Source organism: Photinus pyralis, unplaced genomic scaffold (genome assembly GCF_008802855.1).
Source record: "Photinus pyralis isolate 1611_PpyrPB1 unplaced genomic scaffold, Ppyr1.3 Ppyr1.4_LG8, whole genome shotgun sequence".
Lineage (NCBI taxonomy): Eukaryota > Metazoa > Arthropoda > Insecta > Coleoptera > Lampyridae > Photinus > Photinus pyralis.
Genome location: NW_022170819.1, coordinates 30,941,244 through 30,964,530, shown reverse-complemented (window position 1 = coordinate 30,964,530; position 23,287 = coordinate 30,941,244). Strand labels below are relative to the sequence as shown.

Below are 23,287 nucleotides of genomic sequence, written 5' to 3'. Positions count from 1 at the left end.
ACAACATAACGCATACGCAATATAATATTAAAATTAACGTTTGGGCCGGGATAATAAACAATATTCTAATCGGACCGTTCTTCATCGATGGAACTCTAAATTCAACAAAGTTTCTCGAATTACTTAGATCGCGCATTATTCCACGGTTACAGGAGTTGAATATAAACAACCCATGGTTTCAAATGGACGGGGCTCCACCACATTCTACGAGACCAGTGACAAGTTTCCTCAATGAAACATTCCCGGGCCGTTGGATCGGTAGATTTGGTCCAATATCTTGGCCAGCACGATCTCCCGATCTGTCGCCAAATGACTTTTTCCTTTGGGGATATCTAAAATCGAAAATTTATAATCATGTTCCCATTCAGAATGTGCAAGAGTTACAAACCCGAATACTAACAGCATGTGATCAAATGAATCCTACGTTTTTACGAAATAGTATTCAGGAATTTCGCAATCGGTTAGGGTACTGCTTGGAATGTGAAGGAGGGCACTTTGAACATTTGTTATAACTTATAATTAAATTCATTTTATTTATTATTAAACAATTTTTCTTCGACTTTCGACCGTACACGTACATAACCTAAAAATAAAGGCTGGTTCAAATGTGACTCGCAAATTTCTAATACGTTTGTTTTAGTTGTGAACCGCGCATATCCTTCAGGTTGATGCGTTTTTTTTAAAATGGAACATAGGGAAATAACATTGCATGCAAAATCGTATGTTCCAATCTAAGATAAACGCACTGTATATAACACCAGAATATACAAGGTGTCCCAACTAAAATTTATACTCCCAAAAATCTTAATCTCAATCTTAATATGGAAATCAACATTTGACGTATTTCTTTGGTTAATAAGTAAATTTCAGTTGGGACACCCTGTATAACAAAACTCACCAAATGTATCATAACGCCATTTCCGCTTGGCTCAACTTTGGCATCGATAATGCCTTCCTGCGCTAACTTTTGCAGAAACTCAGTCACATTTACCAAACCCCATTCGTAATGTGTCCCCTTTTGTAATTTATTCTCGCCCCCTGCGTCAAAACTCTACAAGAAATTACCAATTTCAAAATACGAGAGAATGGCAACTACCGTCATGTTATGCACGTTGTCTTTAATGGTGAGTGCTCCGCTCAAAGCAGATAGGCTGATACCCGTTTTGACTTCAATCGGATTGATCTTCTGCGCCACCTCGGTCTCCATAATAATTTGCCCCTGTTTTCGTTTCAGCGGTAGGTTGATCACTTCGCCCCACTTGTACGGTATAAGGGTCCTATCGGAGTTGTTCTCGATCACCAGTTCCGTTAGCGTCGGCGCCGACACGGGCGGCTGCGTGTAGCACTCGGGCACGACCAAGGTCGTCGGCTTGAGGTCCTTGATTAACTTGTTCGCCTGGGTGAAGTTGAGGGAGGTGTCGATCGCGCAATGGGCGACCTTCATTTGGATAGGTTGGAAGGGCGCAAGCGCCTCGATGTAATCGAAGTCGGGTTCTGTGCGCTCATTTTTAGTGACATCTCAACGATTAATCGGCACGCTTACCTGTGAAGACGATGCAATTGCGTGGATTGTTTCCCCATAATTCGATGAATTGGACAACGTCGCCGAAGCGTAGACTCGGATGACCGCAAAAAACTACACAAGGCTAAAAAGAAAATTCCGAGTGAAGATCTATAGTCCGTCTAACCTGGACTTTACAGTACAGGGAACATAGTACCTAGGGCACTGCAATCCTTATGGAAGTTTTTAGAGCGGCGATGCCGATTTTAATTTGAATTCTAATTATCATTTTGGCGAAATGTAGAAATAATCTATAAAATTTAAAAAAATTGGCAACGGCCGGGAATCGAACCCAGGCCGCCCGTTTTCTACAAATCTCTAATGACATTTGGCATCGCTGTTGACCTGTACTGTAGTCAAGGTGAGACAGACTATAGATACATTTTTTTTAATACTTTGAAGAGTGGTATACAGCGTGGTAATTTTGCCTGGAACACTGAATATACAGTGTGTCCCCGGATGGACTGAACAAGAGGGAAACAAATTTTTAATTTTAACTTTACGCAAAAATGTCATTCTTTTTCTTAAGCTCTAAGGTGTCTTTTTTAACTTGATTTGCTTATCAGGTTGCCATGGAAGATTCAATGATAGTTTGATTTAATCAAAAACATGCAACTTAGAAAAATTTCCGCCGTAGATTTTGCGTTTTTTGTAATTTTCTCAGCTGCTAAAAGGAATATCTAGATTTTTATTTCAGAATAGGTGGTTTTGAGGCAAGCAAAAATTTTTATAAAGAATGACATTTTTGCGTAAAGTTAAAATTAAAAATTGTTTCCCTCTTATTTATCTGTACAAAAAATAAGATTAAGAATAATTAGAAAAAACAAAATCAAAATAAAATATAAAACTCGGTGAACACAAATATTCAAAAATTTCGGAAACATCGCACCATAAAATCAAAAAATCTAGAATAATTCGCAAAATTCGGAAAAATAGATACACAAAAACGAATTCATAAAGATTGAGGAGAAAAATGATGTCAGTAGTATTGAAAAAATTCTTTTTTCAAATTTTGTTCGAAGAAATTTGATATCTGTGCAAAAATAAAATTAAAAAAAATTGAAATATATAATAAAACATGAAACTCAGTGATCATAAACATTCAAACATTTCAGAAAAATTCCAAAATAAAATCTAAAAATCTAAAACAATTCGCAATATTCGGAAAAACAAGCAAAAGGGAAGATGCATAAACATTTAAAAACATGAGGTAAGAAATGTTATTTCCCCGAGGAAGAAATGCGGTACCTGTTCACAAAAATAAAATTCAGATAAAAAAAATCAATAAAAAATAAAGTTCAGTGAACACATTCAAAAATTTCAGAAAAAGTCCAACATCAAATCAGAAAATATAGAGCAATTCGCAAAATTCGGAAAAATATCCAAAAACGAAGATAATTAAAAATTGCTAAAATTGAGAAAAACGAGGTTGTTAATAAATTTTAAAAATTTTGATATTTAAAAGAGAAAGTAATTATTCATATTTTCACAAGTTTTGTTTCCTTGCAGAAGAAATTCGGTCCCTGCATAAAAAAATAAAATTAATAATAATAATAATAAAATAAAACTCAGTCAATACAAACACCACATCAACATATAATCAGAAAATCTAGAGCAATTCGCAAAAATTCGAAAAAAATACCCAAAAACAAAGATAGTTATAAATTCCAAAATTAAGAAAAATGACCTTGGAGTTGTGTTAGTAACATTTAAAAATTTTGATCTCACCAAATAATTCTTTCTACATATTTACAAATTTTCTTTCCTTAGGCTTCTTCGATGTCTGTACAACAAAAATTTAAAAAAATTGGAAAAATAAAAATCAAAATAAACCCAGTAGAACAAACATTCAAGAAAAAACATAAACATAAAATCAAGAACAATTCGCAATATGCAACAACGAAGATAATTAAAAAATTCATTAACTTTGAGAAAAATGAGGTTAAGAGTACAGATGTTAGTAATGTTTAAAAGTTTCCATATTTCACGAAAAATTGGTAACACCATTTTCAACCGCTGGCCGATAGTAAAAAAACCCCTCGAAAAAACCATTCATCAGTTTTGTAACCGTTCCCGTGGGGATATTTAAATTATTATTGGAGCATCTGAAAGCTCTCGTCATTTATAATTTTCTGAATTCCGTTCCGATTATTAATTAATTAATTTATTTATTTATTTATTATCCCTCTCTTGTTCTGGGCCCTCAACAGGCTTGCGATTGTAGTTTCACAATGCTAATTTAAAACCAGGATTAAGTAAGCAAGGCAATGCAACATACGTAGATAACGCAGGCCTATGCCTGGCCCGAAAATTCCAATTACCAATGGGTGGACTACCGAATTTTGAAATTAGAACACAGCATAATTACCGATAGGTAACCAATTAGATGTGTTGCAGCAAACCTCGCCTGATTTGGTTGACCTTAGTGTCCTTGGAAGCGCGCTAATTTATCAAGATATTTGACCCGTTTTCCAAAATTTTTAGGACATTAAAAAAGTTGTAATTTTTGACCGCTTTCATACTAGTTCGCTGGGCGAGCCCGGTTTTCTAGCCTTTCCTTTCCGCGTTTCGAGAATTTTACAAAGGTAGAGAGTGGTTTAAAGGGGATCATTTGATATTTCTGCATTTTGCAGTGTGCATTTAGGCCATATTTAATCTTTATCTACCGTACCGTTTGATTTTCAAGGTAGATATGACATTTTTCATTCTGTTAATTATGGGGGGGGAATATGTTTTCTTTTGTTTTTACTGGTAAGGGTGTTTTCATATAATCGCTAAATTTATCTGACAGTTAATTTACTTACCTCCTGAAAATCTGTACTGAAACCTTCGGAATAGATATGCTTAAAATGTTTCAGTTTGGAATTCTTCAGCAGCAATGCGTGAGGAAATGGCTCGTCGGGTACATAGACCCGATTTTGTTTGGCCGACGACAGCCACTCGGCCAAAATGTTCGAATACGCGAGCGACATATCGGCAACGGGCGAAATAAAAAACATCGGGCAATTTTGCACTCCCAAATCTTGCATTTTGATCGACAGACACTCGAACAAATCATAAATCACACCAGACGGATAGCACGGTATTAACGCGTTACCTCCACCCCTCAAAGTGAGACCTAAGCATTGAATTTAGTGACATCAGGTAGCCGAACCGGAACTTACTGACGACCACGCAGAGCAGTCCGAGCATCGAGTCCGGGTTACTAATGGGAGTTTGTGTTAGATCTGTCATAATTAACACATCCGCATTTTTTAGCGCGTGATGATCCATAGGTCTCGGATGGGTCGTTAGTGTGCTGGATCCGCTGAGGTAGACGACTTTTTCGTGATCCGACGTGATTATCCAATTACTGGAGCCCAAATTGTAGCCGGAACTGGTGGGCAAAACTTGCAATGCGCCGTAGATGTCCTGGTGAATCATAATATTAGACAAAGCTCTCTTAGATACGACTTACAATTTTCTCGTTGTACCCCACCATTTGAATACGCGAGAGACTTTCGTTGACGTTTGCCATGTTGTAAATCTGCCTCCACGATTTCGGCTTAAACGACTCGTTTAAAGGATAGGGAAGTTTGTGAACAATATTTTTCCACTGTGATGCAAAGTTAGCCTTGGGACATTGCTCGATGTGCGTCACCAATTCTTCTAACAGTAGCCTACAAAGACAATGTTGAGGTTCTGGAAATTTTGGATTGCTCTTTTCTTTGAGAATACGTAAAAATATTTTATAAAGTATCATTTAAAAAGCTCCATTTAACAATAATGCCAACTTCAGAATAGGTAAACAAAGCTTGAGTGTTTCTTACCGCCCAATTTGCAAGGTGGGCTCAGTGGCATACACCTTCCCTTGAAAACCGGTACCTTCCGTTATAAAAGGTAAAGCCATCATGCAGAGGTAATTCGAAATCAGGATAACGTCAACTTGGGCAAAATCGATTAGCTTGTCTAACGGCGGACAAAATTCCGGAAGCGAATCGATAAATATACGGTCCCCATTCTCCCGTAGCTCCTAAAATGCGCGTTTTACAATTGCGTTGGAATCAAATTAACGTACCCCCTCGACGTCAGTATCACCACCGTCGTTTGGCATCCATACGGGTAGATTGTGTAAGCGATTTGAGTAGACGTAGGATAAAGGTAAAAAATTCAATACAGATTGCATGGACAAGCCGCAGTCGAGCATCAAAGTGATTTCTCGGAATGTTAAGATGTGGCATGGTTTGTTCGGATCGTTGCTTAAGCAGTACTGAAAAGGTATGTTTAGATGGATTTTTGATGTTAAATATGGAGTAAATTACCAGCTTCATTGCGTATTTAATTATAATTGCTTTGTTTATTTACATGCTATAAACACCGAAAACAATGAGGTTATGTTAGAATTGTGCTTCATGTACAGGGTAATCAATACTATAGGATGTTTCGTAGAAATCTAAGGATTAGTGATGAAACTGCAATTGCGAAGAACGTGTAGTTTTTTTTTAAATATGGCTACTATATAATTGATGTTGAATCTGTTCGCTAAAGAAAATATTCAAAATGTCATAGGAATAGCTATAGAAAATGACTATTGAACGTAAATAACTATCTAAATAAGTTGGCCTTCGCCGACGTCTTTGGGACTGTCTAACGAAAGAGCGTTCTTGACATTCTGCCAGCTGTTGTTGTTCAGTTTCTTCTTCATAAGGACATCTGCAGATTGTTCTACTATACCTATACACCGGGAATGTAAGTAAGTAATCAATTCAAGTCAAGGTGTCCATGCGGAAGGCTGCGCGGCACTGGGGTGCAGTGTCGATAACGGTGCCCCTCAGATACCGAGTGGTAGCTCCTTCACCTCGAAAGCAAGCGGCTCTAAGAAGACATGAGATAGTATCCCAATACTCGTGGGAATTGTATGAATAAAGGGTCCGATAAAGGAGTAGCTGCTCCTCGTAAAAGGGGACGGTTCCAACAGGGGACCTTATTCAAGGATCTGGTGGTGGACCAGCTCCTATTCGCAAGAAGAGTAGGACTGGCGCACAGAAAGTGCCGACTTGAGGGTAAAACTGGGCTTTGCGCCAAAGCCTCTGCTTAAGCGGTGGCTCAGAGGGGCAACCCGACGTCAGGGACCAAGCGTACCTCTGATCGTAGGGAAGCACTCCAGTGAACCACGAACCCGAGCACGAACCGAGCAGCCTAACTGAACAGCCTTGGCTGAAGCCCCACCCACTCAAAAATAAAGACAAAATAAATAAATAAATAATAAACCCATATGGACAAGTCGCTGCGGCGGTGCTTGGGTGGTCAATTGTTCCGAAGTCACACCCAGAGGTGAATTTTTTGCGGAAAAGTATGATGTAGCTACTAAGCACGGATTCTGGCAGGGACCAATTTTTCCCGAGTGCGAACATTCTCTATAGAATAAACCCATAAAGAGCGTTTAAAAAAGCGGCAGAGCACCTCGGTGTGATCCCACGAAGTCATTGGATTTGACCCATTTTCAAATGGCTTATTACATGTGGTATATATGTTAACTGTGCAAAATTTGAACTATAACTTCAAACGATTGGCAGAGGCAGAGAGGTGTGACCCTACGAGGTCATTGGATGTGACCCATTTTCAATAGACTTGTTACATATAAGTCTACTGTGCAAAGTTATTCAACCGAATAGGTTCAAGCTTATTGGCAGGGACAGAGAAGCGTGACTCCACGGGGTCATTGGATTTGACCCATTTTCAATAGGCTTATTACATGTGGCATATAGGTCAACTGTGCAAAGTTTGAACCAAATCAGTCCAAGAGTTTGACAGTTATCGTGTTCACGGACAGACGCACACCATTGACTCCCCTATAAAGCTTGCATCGCTTTGCTCTGCCGCTTAATAAATGGACGGTGCCCATTCGCACCTTCTATGGGCACTTTTTTCGAAGAATCTGAATCTGTTATCAAAATTTCTATAGCATGCTTGATGTAGAGGCTACGGGCGTCAATCGCCATATGGGATTTTACGGAATAAGATAGAGGGCAAAAAATAAATAAATAAAATCAAATGTTTTATATTCATTTTTTAACAAAACATCCAGAGGTAACTAGATCTTGCTGAATCAACATGACTATATACATTTCAATGAATTTCTTTTTTGTCTTATATATCATTCCGTAAAAACCCAATATAGCGTGCATAAGAAATAAACAAGTAGTAACCTGTAGCTTCAACATTTAGCCTGTTATGGAAGTTCTGATAACAAATCTAGATTCTCCAAAAAATAAATAAACAAAGAAGTTAGTAGTTTCCAGCCTTTAGCCTTCTTAAGAAGGATTTTCAAAATTCCAATTGGCGGCATAAGTTTTAAAAAACCTTTTGCATTTACACTCATACTATTGCATTTTAAAACATAAATATAAAAAAAACACTATTATGGTATTTGTGCAATTTAGCATTTATTCACTTTATACCTTTGATTATAAAGTAAATCTATATTCAAAGCTTTATACATTCCAGTGTATAGTATGTCACACTTACAGATTTCGGTACTATTTAAAAACAGTAAAAAAAAATAACAACAAAGATTCCCAAATAAAGAAGGACTGCACTAACCACTTCTTTTATCTGCCAACACAAAATGTTTCTACCACTCAGGTCTTTCATTTTACCGTTAAATATATCTGACAGATAACTTCCATGGAAACAATTCACAGAGGAAGTTATCTACCAATTAAAAATATCAGAAACATGAGAGACCCCCTCTTCAATGCATTTATTAATTTTTATCAGTTTTGTGTATTAAGAGATGCTGGTTTAAACGATATTTAGTATTTGACGCATAATCACAACTCTCGCATTTAAAATCTTTAGACACATTATGCCTTAATAAGTGTGATTTAAAATTGGACTTATCATTCGTTGCATAACTACAATTGTCACACTTATAGTCTTTCGTAGGCTTGTGTATCAAGAGGTGCCGTTTTAATTTATATTTATCGTTCGTCAAGAAACCGCAGTTATCACATTTGAATATGTCCGGAAAATTATCTGCGCACTGGTGTCTCAATAAATGTCGTTTGAAACGGAATCGATCATTTGTTGCATAATTGCAGCTGTCACATTTTAAGTCCTTTGAAATCTTGTGGATTAGAACGTGCCGTTTTAAATAGTCTTTATGACTTGTTGCGTACTCACAATGGGCACACTTATAATTCTGAGCAACATCGTGCACTAAAATGTGTCGGCCGAGTTGTTGTTTCCTATTCGTTGCATAATCACAGTACGTACACATAAATTTATTAGCAACTTTGTGCACTAAAAGGTGCTGTTTTAAAAGATATTTAAAGTTTGATGTGTATTCACAATTGTTACATTTAAAATGTGTGGGCATTTTGTGTGTCAATAGGTGTTTATTAAAACAGAACTTATTATTTGTTGCATAATCACAGTTGTCGCATTTCAAATCTTTGGACACTTTGTGAATCAAGAGGTGTTGCCTTAGATGCCACTTATTACTTGTTGAGTAATCGCAAGTGTCACACTTAAATTGCTTAGCAACGTTGTGCACCAAGAGGTGACGTTTCAAAAGATCTCTACAATTTGTGGAATAATCACAGTTGCTACATTTCAAGTGTTTCGAAAGACTGTGTGTTAAAAGGTGATTTTTAAAATGTGTTTTATTATTCGTCGCGTAACCACAATTGTCACATTTCAAATCTTTTGATGCTTTGTGTCTTAATACGTGTTGCTTGAAATTGCGTTTGCTATTGGTTGCGTAATCACAATGATCACATTTTAAATCTTTGAGCACACTATGCATCGATATGTGTTCTTTGTAACTCGTTTTGTCGTTTGTTGCGTAACTACAATGGGTACATCTGAAATCTTTCGATATTCGGTGTACTAAAAGGTGTCGTTTAAAATGACGTTTGTTATTAGTTAAATAGAAACATATGTCACATTTTAAGTTTTCCGATTCGTTGTGTCTTGCCAAGTGCTGCTCAAAATGGGACTTATTGTTTGTAGCGTATTTGCAACTATTACATTTAAAATCCTTGTGGATTAAAACATGTTTTTTAAAACGTCTTTTGTCATTTGTTGCATAATCACAATTGTTACATTTCAAATCTGTCAAAGTGTCCCCGCAATAATGGTTTCGTGGCGACACAAATTTGGAGTAACATGCACTTGTGGGAACCTCCTTGTGTTCTTCCTTTACAGTTGTGGAATAATCGTTACTTACAAAAATGTTTCTCTCAAAGGATGAATTAAGGTGTTCATCTTCTTGTTTCAGTTCCACTTTTAGGATTGGTTTGATATCCACCGACATTTCTAACTGCAATATTTTAAGTGGGAAAAGACCACACGTTTTCCATTTACTTACTCCTGGTGATTTGTATGATTTTAACTTTAAATAAAGCAGCTGGTACCTGCCAATATGGTACCTGCACCCTTTCCTATCTTTTTTCATATTCATGAAGTTAGCAACGAACCTTTAGTAGTTATAAAACGTATGCGTATAACCATATATACATATTATATATATGCGTATAACCAAAGCTGATCCCTCGAAAGATGGTGGCAAGCTAGCAACGAAAATCGCACATTTGTAGCAGGAAGCGATGCGAAGGTACGAAACCAATCACATGACAGCCGTTTCAAGAAGATCCATTTGAAATATTTGATTAAATTTGCATTACTATCGAATCGATCAATAATTAAATCATCTATTATTATTAGCCAGGTTGCGGACAGCATTTTCCGTTATGTTAGACGGCCATTTTTCCTTATAATATAAGTTTATAAGTATAAAACATTTTTATAGCAAAGTTAAGTTGCGGTGTGTGCTGGGCGTGTTCAATTTTGCTTATAAGTTTGAAGGAGTCTTAACCTCACTTTTATTTTACATTGTGTTAAAATGTCCAAAGTTGGTGAAAATGAACTCCTTTTTTTAGAAGTTGATGGCATTGAAAGTATCCTTATTTATAAATCCTTCCTTCCTACTATGCTCTTAGACAAAAAGAAAAGAACTACCGCCAACATAAACACTGCACAATTGTAGGTTAGCAGGAAAATGTTATTTTTATGAGTGATTACGTACTGCGCAGTGACACATTATAAGAACTTCATTTTCATTGGTTCCGCTATTTATAAATATATCGTACAAAAAGCCCTCATACCGTAAATTATTTCTACAAAAATTTATATTTCTTATGTTATAAGAAAAAATGGCCGTCTAACATAACGGAAAATGCTGTCCGCAACCTGGCTATTAACGCACGCACTTTAATCATAGACGTATGAAAGTTTTCTCACGTCTATGACTTTAACAAAACGATTTTCCAAGAAAAAGAGTAGGTAGTCATAGTCACAAACAAATGAAACACCGTTTCAGATAGATTAGTTTGTTTGCTATATTATGGCTATATTGAATTATAGTATAGTATGAATCGTATCTGGATATGCAAACAAACACATTGCAAATGGGTTGCCTAAAAAAATATGTCAAGGCTATATCCTTAATTAAAATTGATGTAATTATTCTTTCTATTTGTTTTTATCATATGATGGAGAGAGCGCGACTCTCTTACAAGTTACTTGTAATATTTAGAATTATTTACAAAGTTGAAGGGAAAAAATTCCTCTTTAAAACTTATTTTTGATTAATTAAACCATGTAGTAGAAAGGGGAGGGGGGCCACCAAAGGTATCATAACTTTAGGTTCTAATGTTCGAAAATTCGTCTCTGGTGGTCGAACATGATATTGAATTACCTTGATTACTCGGATAATTGAGAAATAATAGTTAAGTGTCGTGTGGTATGTGTAATAACACTAATGGTCGCAATTTACTCGTAAATAATACGTACGCGTAATTTGAAGACGCGCCACTTTCCGCGTAATGATAAAGCATTAAACTTTCATGTGTAGTTCGATTCGTAATAAATTGATTGCCTGCTATTATAGACAGCCTTGACATTTTATTGTTTCCTAATGCTCCATAATTAATATTTATACAGTAGGGATGTCTACGTACACGCTAACTTGACCGTGGTGGACTTTTACATTATTTGGTCACATTCAAATTTGGATTTGTTGCGATGAGCTAATGACTTTTTCTCTAACATTTCCCCATAGCTAAATGAGTTTGGAAACGCAATGACGTTGAAAGCTAAATAACTGCAAACGCTCGTCGAAGAATTTGGATTTTTGTGTCGCAAATTCGCACAAAAAGGAATAGTCGAATAATTTAAACAATTCGGATAGTCGAATGCTGACATTATCACACATTTTTTATTGCAAGCTATTGTCAAATTCATTAAATTCTGTAAATGTGAGTTTTGTCAATGAAAAAGGTGCGATTAATTGCGTGTTGCCTGTCCATCCAAATCGCGCTTGTGTCGTTTCGGAACATCTTTCGGGAAACCTGAATTTTTTACATTTATCTTATCAGTTGATTATAGTCTGTATTAAAAATGTGCTACTGCTAAAATTTCGGTAGGGTCGGATCACAAAAAAGAAAGTTACTTCTGCGCATGCGCGCACGTAACTTCTTAATGGATTGAGTTGTATTTTGTAAAGGACGCTACTGTTAAAATTATTTTATTTTATTTTGCCTTTATTTTTGAGTGAGCGGGGTTTCAGCCAAGGCTGCTCTACCAACCCAACCCACTATACATTTACAAATAAATATCCATGTCCGAACCCGGAATCGAACCAGGGACCCTTAGCACCACAGTCCAGCTTTAACTGATTACACTAAGATATGCCCGTAAAAATGTACGCAATTTGTCCTATTAAGTTTTGAGTGATCGTACTGACAAGCCGGACAACAACAACAACTACAACGGACTTTGTTCTGGGTCTGTGATGAGAACAATACTTTACCTACCCATATACAGAGTGGCCCAACGAAAAGTGTACAGAGGGCTTTTAGGGTATTAAATTTAGAAATTTGGAAAGATCCTCGAACACGTCAATTTTGTATTCGAGGGGGACAACTTTTGGAATATAAATCACGAACCCAAGTCTTCACCCCTCTACGTAGGGAGCTTGACCCCTAAAATTCTAAATGGAATCCTATGGCAAATGGCACATTATTTCAAAGCCAATTTAATCGTGATTACTAATCTGCTTTGCTTTTTAAATTCTAATATTGATTCGTTTCGGAACTGACAGGTTCACGTAAGTTTAACAAACAAATTGAAGCGTCAAAATAAAATTTTAATACAAGGTGACTTAGATCGCATTTGTTTTGATTAAAAAAAAAAACCATTTCAAATGCGTATTTGTCCGAAATGAATCAGTAGAATTTGAAAAGCAAAGCAGATTAGTAATCACGATTAAATTGGCTTTCAAATAATGTGCCATTTGCCATAGGATTCCATTGTAAATTTTAGGGGTTAAGCTCCCTACGTAGAGGGGTAAAGACTTGGGTTCGTAATTTGTATTCCAAAAGTTGTCCCCCTGGAATACAAAATTGACGTGTTCGAGGATTTTTCGAAATTTCTAAATTTAATACCCTAAAAGCCCTCTGTATACTTCTCGTTGGGCCACTCTGTATGTGTGCGGAAAAGTAATGAATGCACGCATAATTTTGCCAAACAGCGCCGAGTTTCATAAAAATTTGAACTTTGGACGGCTCCCTCCAAATATGGGCGGTAATGATCTCACCTGCACCCCTCCCGCTACACCGTTCCCTCTGCACTCATCCCACTACACGCTTGTTGCTGCACTGTTGCACTCTGTTCTCACTACACTCATCCCATGCATACCTCCGCTCTACCCACCCCTCCTGAACTCTTCACCCTGCGCTCTTCCCATGCATTTCTCCCGTTGTACCCATCCCTCTGCACTCTTCCCCTTGCATTCTTCTCCCAGCATCTTTTCCCGGCATTCTTCTCGCTTCACTTTTCCCCTACACTCCTTCCGCTGCACTGCTTCTGCACCGTTCTCGCTACACTCTCCCAGTTGCACTCTTCCTCCTCCACGCTTTCTTCGGCACTCTTCCCCTGTATTCCTCACGCTGTACCCTTTCCTCTCGCACTCTTGCCGCTGCACTTTTCCCCGCTCCAGTCCTTCACTACACTCTTTCCCCTTCACTCTCCGGCGTTTTCGGAAGTTCGTCCGCTTAGTCGATTATATTGGGCCATTATTTTAATAATCATCGACTAATGACTGATGACGATTTGAAAAAATTACAACCCGTGTCATTCATTATTCGTTCTTCTGCCAGGATGTCGATGCCAGGAAGCTCTGTATCTCAGAGTCGAAAATCTTCATGAACCAGGTCCCGTCTACTAGAAGCTCAGTTGGGAGCCACGCCTGAACTGGATGCGACAAAAGAACAAGTACTACGAGAGAATGCGCGTCGCGAATGCGTGCGCACTGAACTATATCTTCAACCAGAAGAAGTAAGAATCCTCGAAGAAGATGAAGAACGTCGGCCGCCATTAGTTGTCCGCGTCCGCGAAGACTCAAGTTCTGAAGCCGATCAGAACACATTTGCCGACGTCATCTCATGGAGTCAACAAATTAATGACGTAACAGCTTGGATAGGAGAAGAGCCAGACATCTTCCAGCATTAAATACATTGGATCCAGAGGCGTAACGAGGGTATAGCGGCCATGGCACGTACCATGGGCGCCAATCAAGGGCGGCGCTAAAAAGCGCTTTTATAGATATGTATATTAAAAGACATTGAGAGTGGGACATTATTATTTATGAGTAACACTTGTATGTTAAATTAAAAAAATAGTCCCCACCCCTTATCGATGTATGTACGGTCGGAGAGGGGCGCAAGATCGGTGTTTGCCATGGGCGCCATTTACCCACGGTACGCCCCTGATTGGATCCCAAAAAGGTGAACTTTTTCCAACCATCATTCAAATCCGAAGATACCTCTTCTGTTACTTGCTCATCCCACGTCCTCCTCAGCAGTAGCCTGGGTAATAGAGTAGCCGGCCATGTAAAACTCACGGGATCCGGGATCGAAGATCTTCTGCGCAATGGCGATATAGCATGGTTCTTCTCGACACTGCACTACACTCAGACGTATCCCAAACGAGGTCTAAAAGACCCCACAGACTTCCAATTTGTTCGTCCGATATACACACCGCGCCGTGCAAATCGAACGAAAAAGTCGGAAGTTTGTGGGACTCATAAAAAATTGGAGTCAGCTGGCTTCCTTTTTGCCCAGTATACTACCACCCTCTCAACTCAACCCTGCCTCAGAAAAAGGGGTGGACATTTTGGAAAACTTTTCGTGCACAAAAATCACATAATTTTTTGTGTGTGCGTGTTAACATTTGGAGTGCGCCTCTGTGAAGGTTGTGGGAAATAAAATTTATGTCGTCGATGACTATCACGCCGCCCTTGGTATTTGAACATTGACCGCAGGATTGGGGCGTGGAGGCGGGAGGGCATAAGAAATTTTTCGAAAAGAAAGCATTTTATCGTAGAAAAAATGAAACCGAAACATGGCGAAATTCCTTCCTATACTGTACTCGGTCAGGGCCGTATTCAAAGAAGGTCTCCCGCGATAATTAACCATCTAATGTTATTGCCAATAGCGTAGCGGTAACGTAATTTCGTAATTTCTATTTTTTTGCTTTACTCGACGTGGCCTACTTTCGTCTACATTTATGTTTTGCGCTGCGAGTGTCGGTTTTATTTCGCGTTTTAATTACGAAACTGACAAAATCTTTTAATTGCCGATGATAATTTGTTTGTTTTGATAAGCGCGATACTTACCGTTTTTTAATTCAAGTGCGCGCAAGTGGGGGACTTTGTGTTTTGATGTCGCTGTCGCGCGTTTCAGTATTAAAGGTTGTGTCGATTACTTCATTTCAATAATTTCCAAACGCATTTTTTTACGATAGCATGTATCGGACGCTAAAGAAATCGCGTCTTCTACTCATCAAAGTCGACGAATTTGAACTTGTAGCGCTAGTGTAACCCGCCGTTTTCCGCGAAGGTGCGGGAAATATGAAAATTTGAAAAAGAATGGTCGCGAAAGGGGACATTATTTCGTCCGAGAACTGTATAGGCAATGGGACCAACTACCCGGCGCCCAAATTTCTGCAGGATTGGTACTTTTTACAGTCGACTGGCGGAAGGCGTCAAGGTTTTCATTTTTTTAGGACAATTCAGGATTCGAGGAGCCAAAGGCTTACATGGTATAAACCCCCATTGACCGTTTTGGTGATTAAGAAGGTCAAGGATGTGTCCGTCTATTCTCCATTTGTTCAACTCGTGGAATGGCTAATAGAGGTAACAATCGATAATTTCATATAGAAGATCACGTTGTTTTCTCGTTGTGTTTTATCTTTCGCCGGATGAGGTCATTCATTTTAGTCAACTTAGACTATTTTTCTGCAGATAAGAGATTTTAGATACAAAACCGCAAAACCAGGCAGTAACCTCAAACTTCTCACCAAGTTAATCAGCAAAATTTACCTCACATTCAAAATTGTATTTACTATTGCTTAGGTACTAGGTAGCAAATCAAAGTTCAAGAGCGATTTAAATAAATAGATCAGAATGCAAAGTAAATATGGAACCGGTTTAATGTATGTATTTATTTACGCGCTATTGCATGTGGGCCAAATCCCCTCCCAACGTGTAAAATATTAGTTTTTACCTTAAGTTTCTAAATACACAAAGCTACCATTTCAAAACTGACTGTAATTTGTAATTGCAAGAACACGCATCCGTTTCGAGGAAATGTCACCTTTCTTAGTTATTGAGATATTGCTTTGAAATTTTAACCAAAGATACTTGTAGTGAAGACAAACATATCGCATACTGTAAACATCAGGGGTGCGCATGCGCAGACCGCTTCTTTCTGATATGGGGAGATATTTTTTTTGAAATTTTAACCACAGATATGCTTCTAAAAAGTGTAAGGGCAAGCATGTCGCATATAAAAATTGCTGTGAAATTCTTCACAAATATTGATAATAATTATTTCGTGACGATACTATGCGCGTAGCATTTAATTAGAAATTGTAAAATAATAATTTCTTCCAACATTTCGGGATGCTATTACAATACAGTAGCATTGTTTAAAAAGTATTTAAACAATGACAATAGGTACATCATAATTAAATTCATTTCATAGGCGTAGACATCGTCGCGTGGTATAATTAGATGTTTTACATAGTCATTCAACTATTGTCTTAAATTTTGAACAGTTCGAATTATTTAAAAAATGCGCATTTGTTTATATTAACATGGTAATAAATGAAAATTTATGTTAATATTTTCATTACATAAAAATTAACTACGTAGAATCTAGAAAATTTCAATCGTGGACAATTTATTGTAATTTATGCCTGTTACATGTCACGTTTATATTTGGAATTTTATTGTTCGCAAAGTTTTTATTATTATTATCATTTTTTTGCAAGGAATAATATGCTTAGACATCGAGTTTTCATGAGTGTTTTGCTTTGTTTATTTTATTATAGGGAAGGACGAATACAAGTATAGAGACTATTAAATAAAGAATTGCAGCTTGCTTTAGAAAAAATTCGCAAATTAAGTACCAAACGTTCAAGGTTTGGTTGATTAACGTTTCGAAAATTGAAAATAAACAAGTTGTAAATCAGCATATGCACGATGAGAGCGCATTTTTGGTAATGCAGATCAGTATTTAATTAGCAAAGTTTAAAATTATCGATCTCACGAGTAATCTAACTCAAAATATACTAGAGCCTGCACATCTACACTATAAACAGAAAACTTTTAGTGAAAATTTCAAGTCTCTAGCAATTGTAATTGCTGAGATCTCAGCCGGACAGCCAGCCAGCCATAACGAATATAATAGCGTATTTTTTCAAAAATGCGCTAATAATTAAGTTGTTATACTGGTAGCGCTATCTAATGGTAAAATTATAGCACTTCCGAAAACCATATCGAAATTATTTTCTTCAATTATCGATCTCGCAAATAATCTAACTCAAAATAGAGTAAAGCCTGCACATCTACACATCATCAGAAAGCTTTTAGTAAAAATTTGAGATCTCAGCCGGACAGCCAGCCAGCCAGCCATAACGAATATAATAGCGTATTTGCACGAAAAATTCAGAGTAGAAAAATTATAAAATTATAAAAATCAAGAAATTCAGAAAATTTAAAAGCTTTGTTCCCGTAGCGATATTAGTACTCTGGTTTATGCCAATCTTTTTACTTTTAATGTTGTTTAAAAAATTACCTCGGTGCCATTTTGGCATATGTGCATACCAATGTGCCAACCTTTTTACTTGTACTTCAGTGAAGTCATTTTCAAAAACCAAACATTACATAACAATTCAAACTTACACAAAAATTCGCGCGATACATTTATAAAGATTAAATTTGTCCAGATTCAAAGAAATCTGAATCTTGCTCAAAATTGACAAAACACCCTATATATTAACAAAATTTCGACATTTGCGGTCATATTCCATTGGAAAAATCCACTAAAAACATTTAAATTGCGAAAATTCAGAGAAATTATTGAGAATAAAATAATAAAATTGGACAATTCAAAAAAAATTCCTCGAAAGTTAGACAAAAATATGATTTCTCCGAGAAAGAAGACTATAAAAATTAGACGTACACAAAAATTTAGAAGAATCGGAAGAAGAAAAAGAAAGATCAAAAATTCAAAAAATATTTATAAAATTGTACTTTTGACGTATGTCCGTGTTCTCTTCACACAGAAATGTCAGATATTACTGCCGGGAGATAAGAAAATTGCTAATTCCAAACTGTTCTCTTAACATGATTTGAATGGGTTCCTTAAAAAAATAACAAAAAATTTGAAATGTTAAAAAATAAAAAAAATTAGAAAATTCATGAAATTCAGTGAAACTTGTGTCCTCGTAGCGATGTAATTGTTTATGGTGACCTTTTTACCCTTAAATGTTTTAATTAATCCATTTTCAAAAACCAAAAATTAAAAAGTATTCATAAAATGGTCTCCAACTTAGATGAGGAGATTAGAAATTAGTTATACATTATAGGCTCTAAATGAATTCATTTCCAATAACAAAAATCATATTTCATCGAAGATTGATCAACATTGAAATTAATGACGAATGGAGATTATTTCAAAAATATAAAAATGAAAAAAGGCTGAACACTCATTGGAAGATCAGAATTTAAAAAATCTCAAAATTAGAAAAATTAAAAGGGCACAAAAATTTAAAAAAATCAGACAAATTCGATTAATTTCTTTGAGGGAAAATCATCTATAAAGTCCGGCTTCAATAAAAATCTGTAAAAATTTACAAAAATTTCAGAGAAGCTACACAATTAATAAAATACGCAAGTTCAGAATTATTCAAAAAATGTAAAAAACACGCAAAATTGTAAGAAATTTAAAATTTAAAAACGGTTCTTAAATTTCAATTCAAACAATAAAATGCAAAAATATTGATGTTCCCCTAGTCACTATTTGGGGATAATCGCCAGACAAGATTAATAGAATTGTTTATAAAAAATTCAAAAATGCTTAAAAAATAATAAATCAAAAATGAAAAGAATTATTAAATACAAAAATTGATTTCTTCCACGATGGATAAACTATTTAAATCTATAGAAATTTTGGTAAAAGTACATTCAAAGAATTTTAAGAAAAAAAGAAGTTAAAGAAAAATTAATACAATCGCAATAATTCGAAAATCCCTTGCAGTACAACAAATTCTAACCATTTTAAAAAACGGGAACAAATCCATTACCTACAATTACAAAATTTTGGAATAGATTCACAAGACCAGTAAATTTAGAGCGGTTCTTTGCGCACGCATTTTCAAAAATGAAAAATTCAAAAAATGACTACAAACATTTCAAAATTGGATCAAAATTCGTAGCGGTTGAAACAAAATTTGAAAACGTTTTTTAAAATAAATCTGGTCCCGTAAAATAAATATTTCTTTGTTACAGGAAAAGCAAATGGTTGTGTATGTGGAGACCTCAGTTGTCGGTGACGCCTATCTGGACCAGTTTCCCAGTTTCATTAACATAAAAGACAAACTGATGACCTTCAGAGATGGAAGAGACGATCTCACAAACAAAATAGACTTCATAATTTGTATAGGAGGTGACGGTACCCTCCTCTACGCTAGTCTTCTATTTCAACAGTCGGTGCCGCCGGTCATGGCGTTTCACTTGGGATCTCTTGGTTTTCTGACCCCGTTCCGTTTCGACAACTTTCAAGATCAGATCAACAACGTACTGGAAGGAAACGCGGCGCTCACCTTGCGTAGCCGACTGAGATGCGTTATCGCCAGGAAGGGCAAGTTGGAAGAGTCGAACAACAATGGTCAAGGTAGAAGAGGATCGACCAGTCTCTTGGTGTTGAACGAAGTTGTTGTGGACCGAGGCTCTTCGCCGTACCTGTCAAACATTGATCTATTCCTCGACGGAAAACAGATCACTAGTGTTCAGGGCGATGGGCTAATTATGAGCACGCCGACGGGTAGTACGGCTTACGCCGTCGCGGCGGGCGCGTCGATGATTCACCCAAGCGTACCTGCGATTATGGTCACACCGATCTGCCCGCACTCGCTTAGTTTTAGGCCGATTGTGGTACCGGCCGGCGTCGAACTTAAGGTTGGTATCACCTTGTAAAGTTCAAATTCTAAGACTATTGCAGGTGTCTGTATCGCCCGACAGTCGCAATACCGCTTGGGTTTCGTTTGACGGTAGAAACAGACAAGAACTCTTACATGGTGATAGGTAATACCTCTGATTTTTTTTGCTAATGCGAGAGAATTTTGATTTGTGAAGCTTCTCTGGCTGGGTGATTAGTAGATGATGATCAAATGATGCGGGTGAACTAGCGAAAACGCCCATATTTAGAGCCTTCAGTAGTTTTGGAGAAGAGAAAGATAGATTTAGTCTGATCGGGGGTGCGGTATCTACTTCCCTCCGCGCTATCAGTTGACCTCTATCATAGAGGATTGTATTTCCTGTATGCCTCTAGACAAAATTCCCCGTTTTTCCCACCGTCCTTTAGATTCAGGAAATTTCACAACAGTTATCTTTTGCAGTTTGCGCGTCACCACATCGATATATCCAGTTCCTAGCATTTGCGCTCAAGACCAAATATCGGATTGGTTCGAGTCGTTGGCCGACTGTCTGCATTGGAACGTTCGGAAGCGCCAGAAGCCCACGGACGAACTGACAGACTTGACACATTCCAGTTCTCTGGACTCGTTGGAGCAGAACGAATTGTTGGAAAACGGCAGTTAAGACACACTACATACTTTTTTTTTCATTTTTGTTGTCATTGACTGTACATCGGAAGACATTCCTATACCTAATCTCAGACGAAATAAATCTACGACAATAGCGGGTGCCAATGTTATTTATATTCAAATTTTTCTACGTATTTTTTTGTAAAAATAGAAAGTTTAAAATGTGTTACAATTAAATATTTTAAATAAAACAAGCTTTATAAGAATCTCGATGAACATAACCCATAGTACATTTTCTTGACTCATGACTGTACTCGTTCTTACACTGTATATAACGTATCTCTTTGGTATAAATTAGTTTGAAAAAAATAAGTTGTTTGCGCTTTAAAAAACGATACTACTGCGATTTTCGTATCTTCAATTCGTCATTCGAGGCAGTCGTTGGTCTCCTTCGGTGGCAGGATCGCCGTGTGATCAGATTGATTGTTTCATGCTAACAGTCGACTACCTACTAATTGTTGACAACCGCAGAAAAAAACACTTCCGTTTGATTGTGTAAGTAATAAATAGAATGCAAGGTAGAGGTTTGTTAACCTTTGAACATCATTGCATGTACCTATTTATTTAGGGTTAAAATTTTATGTGCTTGCTGAAGGCTGAAGAACTTGTTGAATATAGTCAATCAAGGTACACAAATATTTAATGTACAATCAAAATGTCAACCCTCTTAGTAGGTTATTTCTATGAATAACGAGCTTTCTTAAAAAATTGCAATTTCAGTACTGCGAAGGGTGAAATTTGTATAGATATGTACCTATATGTCGTAGTCTTTTAATGAAATTATCGTCATTTCACGAAAACGCCTAGTCATTTATATGAAACTGTGGCACAGTGTACTGTTGTCTGTTCAGGGCCAAGCGATTGGATTCCCTTCTCATTCGAGATCGATAAATGGTATCCCCTATCGATCTAGAAGGGGAGGGGAAACTACCCCACACGTACAAATTTTCAGTGTTTCACTAAATGACTAGGCCTCGGACTAGGCTTTTCGTGAAATGACAGATTTCACTAAAAGACTACGACATAGGTATACAATTCTATGATAGAATCCAAAAAAATCATAAAATTCTGTTAATTATGAATAGAGAATGAAATGAATAGAGATATGAAAGTTTGCGTGGGTGGCGGTTTTTCAAAAATTTGGGCAATGGGCGTACCAGGTTTCTCATGGCTTATCTTTGTTCTGTTTTGACAAGTGTAATTACGGATAGTAATCATTTTATTCTTTCTTGCACCAACCATCAACATTTAAACTTCGTCACAATTTGTTATTATTTATATTTTGCATTAGGTTTTAATATTTGTTAATTGAAGCATGGCCTATTCTAAGCAGTGTTTCACATTGCTATGTAAACCTCAAGCGTGCCCTTTAAGCTGAAACTGACTTTATTAACGATCCTAGAGATCGTTTATAATTTTGTATTGCTGTCTGTCGTCTGTCTGTTGGTCTGTCCGTCTGTTCCTTTGTCTGTCTGTCCCTCTATCTGTCCGTGTGAACGATAATTTTGTTTAGAAATGTCCGATCGCTTTTAGATCTCTGTTAGTTATGAACTGAATTGCATAAAATTCAATATGGGCATAGCTTTAGCCATATAATACGCAATGCCAAAAGTTGAGTCGAATCGATTTAAAATTCACAGTGCCCTTTTCGCATCTCGACCATTTATAAACCGAATTGCAAACTTTTTTTATTTATAAAAGTATTTGAATGAAATTTGATACATAGGCACTTGGAATAAATGAAAATCTAACGCCAGTTTCAAAATTTAGTTTTGCGCATGCGCAGTGCCAACTTTTTTATCTATGAAAGCAGTGAAATGAAATTTGATACATAGGTGCTTGGAATAAAGGGAAATCTAACGCCAGTTTCAAAATTTAATTTTGCGCATGCGCAGTGCCAACTTTTTTATCTATGGAAGCATTTAAATGAAATTTGATACATAGGCGCTTGGAACAAAGGAAAATCTAACGTTAGTTTCAAAATTTAGATTTGCGCATGCGCAGTTCCAACTTTCTTATTTAGAAAAGCATTGAAATGAAATTCTTCACACTTGCTCCACACGTCAAATTGTTAGCGTTTCACGAAACGACTAGGCAGTTTAATTATTGAAAAGCGACCGGCAGATTGTAAAATACGAGCACTATAATGCATGCATTTTACTATCTGCCCGCGTTTTATTAAAATGACCAATTATACAAAATGCCTACGATATACCTATATACTGCAGACCTTGTTTAAGAGTCTTCTTTACCTAAGCGAAACTTTTTAGCGCATTTTCGAACGAAATTGGGTGCGCTATTGCAGCCACTTTTTCTTTCCGTCCATCTGTCCGCGGCCTTAACTACTCCTACAGTTTTCAATATATTTAGGTCGTTCTTTTTGCATTCGGTAGCGCTTGAGCCAAGGAAAATGTTGACAATTAAACTGCGCATGCGCAGACGGCGCAATGTCAAATTCCTTATTTTTCATATATTTTGTTGAAATTTTAACCACAGATGGTGAAGGCAAAT

At 36.9% G+C, this 23,287-nt stretch overlaps 2 protein-coding genes across 4 annotated transcripts; one reads left to right on the top strand and one right to left on the bottom strand.

The window, feature by feature from the left end:
- Positions 1-755: 755 nt before the first annotated feature.
- LOC116178249 (integrator complex subunit 9-like) lies at positions 756-10,011 on the bottom strand. 3 transcript variants are annotated; one of them, XM_031497697.1, is made up of 10 exons: positions 9,915-10,011; positions 9,774-9,866; positions 5,619-5,810; positions 5,371-5,573; positions 5,019-5,220; positions 4,726-4,972; positions 4,366-4,679; positions 1,544-1,646; positions 1,097-1,494; positions 756-1,051 (listed from the first exon to the last, which is right to left on the bottom strand). In XM_031497697.1, the coding sequence occupies exons 1-10, from the start codon at positions 10,005-10,007 to the stop codon at positions 788-790; spliced, it is 2,109 nt and encodes a 702-aa protein (XP_031353557.1). In that variant the 5' UTR covers positions 10,008-10,011; the 3' UTR covers positions 756-787. The 3 variants fall into 3 exon arrangements, with proteins under 3 accessions (XP_031353557.1, XP_031353559.1, XP_031353560.1); XM_031497699.1 differs by having other exon boundaries at positions 9,774-9,862; positions 9,915-9,981; XM_031497700.1 differs by lacking the exons at positions 9,774-9,866; positions 9,915-10,011 and adding an exon at positions 5,863-5,972.
- Positions 10,012-15,149: 5,138 nt separating this feature from the next.
- LOC116178697 (NAD kinase-like) lies at positions 15,150-20,997 on the top strand. Its single transcript, XM_031498275.1, has 5 exons — positions 15,150-15,619; positions 15,671-15,800; positions 19,461-20,129; positions 20,173-20,255; positions 20,570-20,997. The coding sequence occupies exons 1-5, from the start codon at positions 15,534-15,536 to the stop codon at positions 20,769-20,771; spliced, it is 1,170 nt and encodes a 389-aa protein (XP_031354135.1). The 5' UTR covers positions 15,150-15,533; the 3' UTR covers positions 20,772-20,997.
- The last annotated feature ends 2,290 nt before the right edge of the window (positions 20,998-23,287 follow it).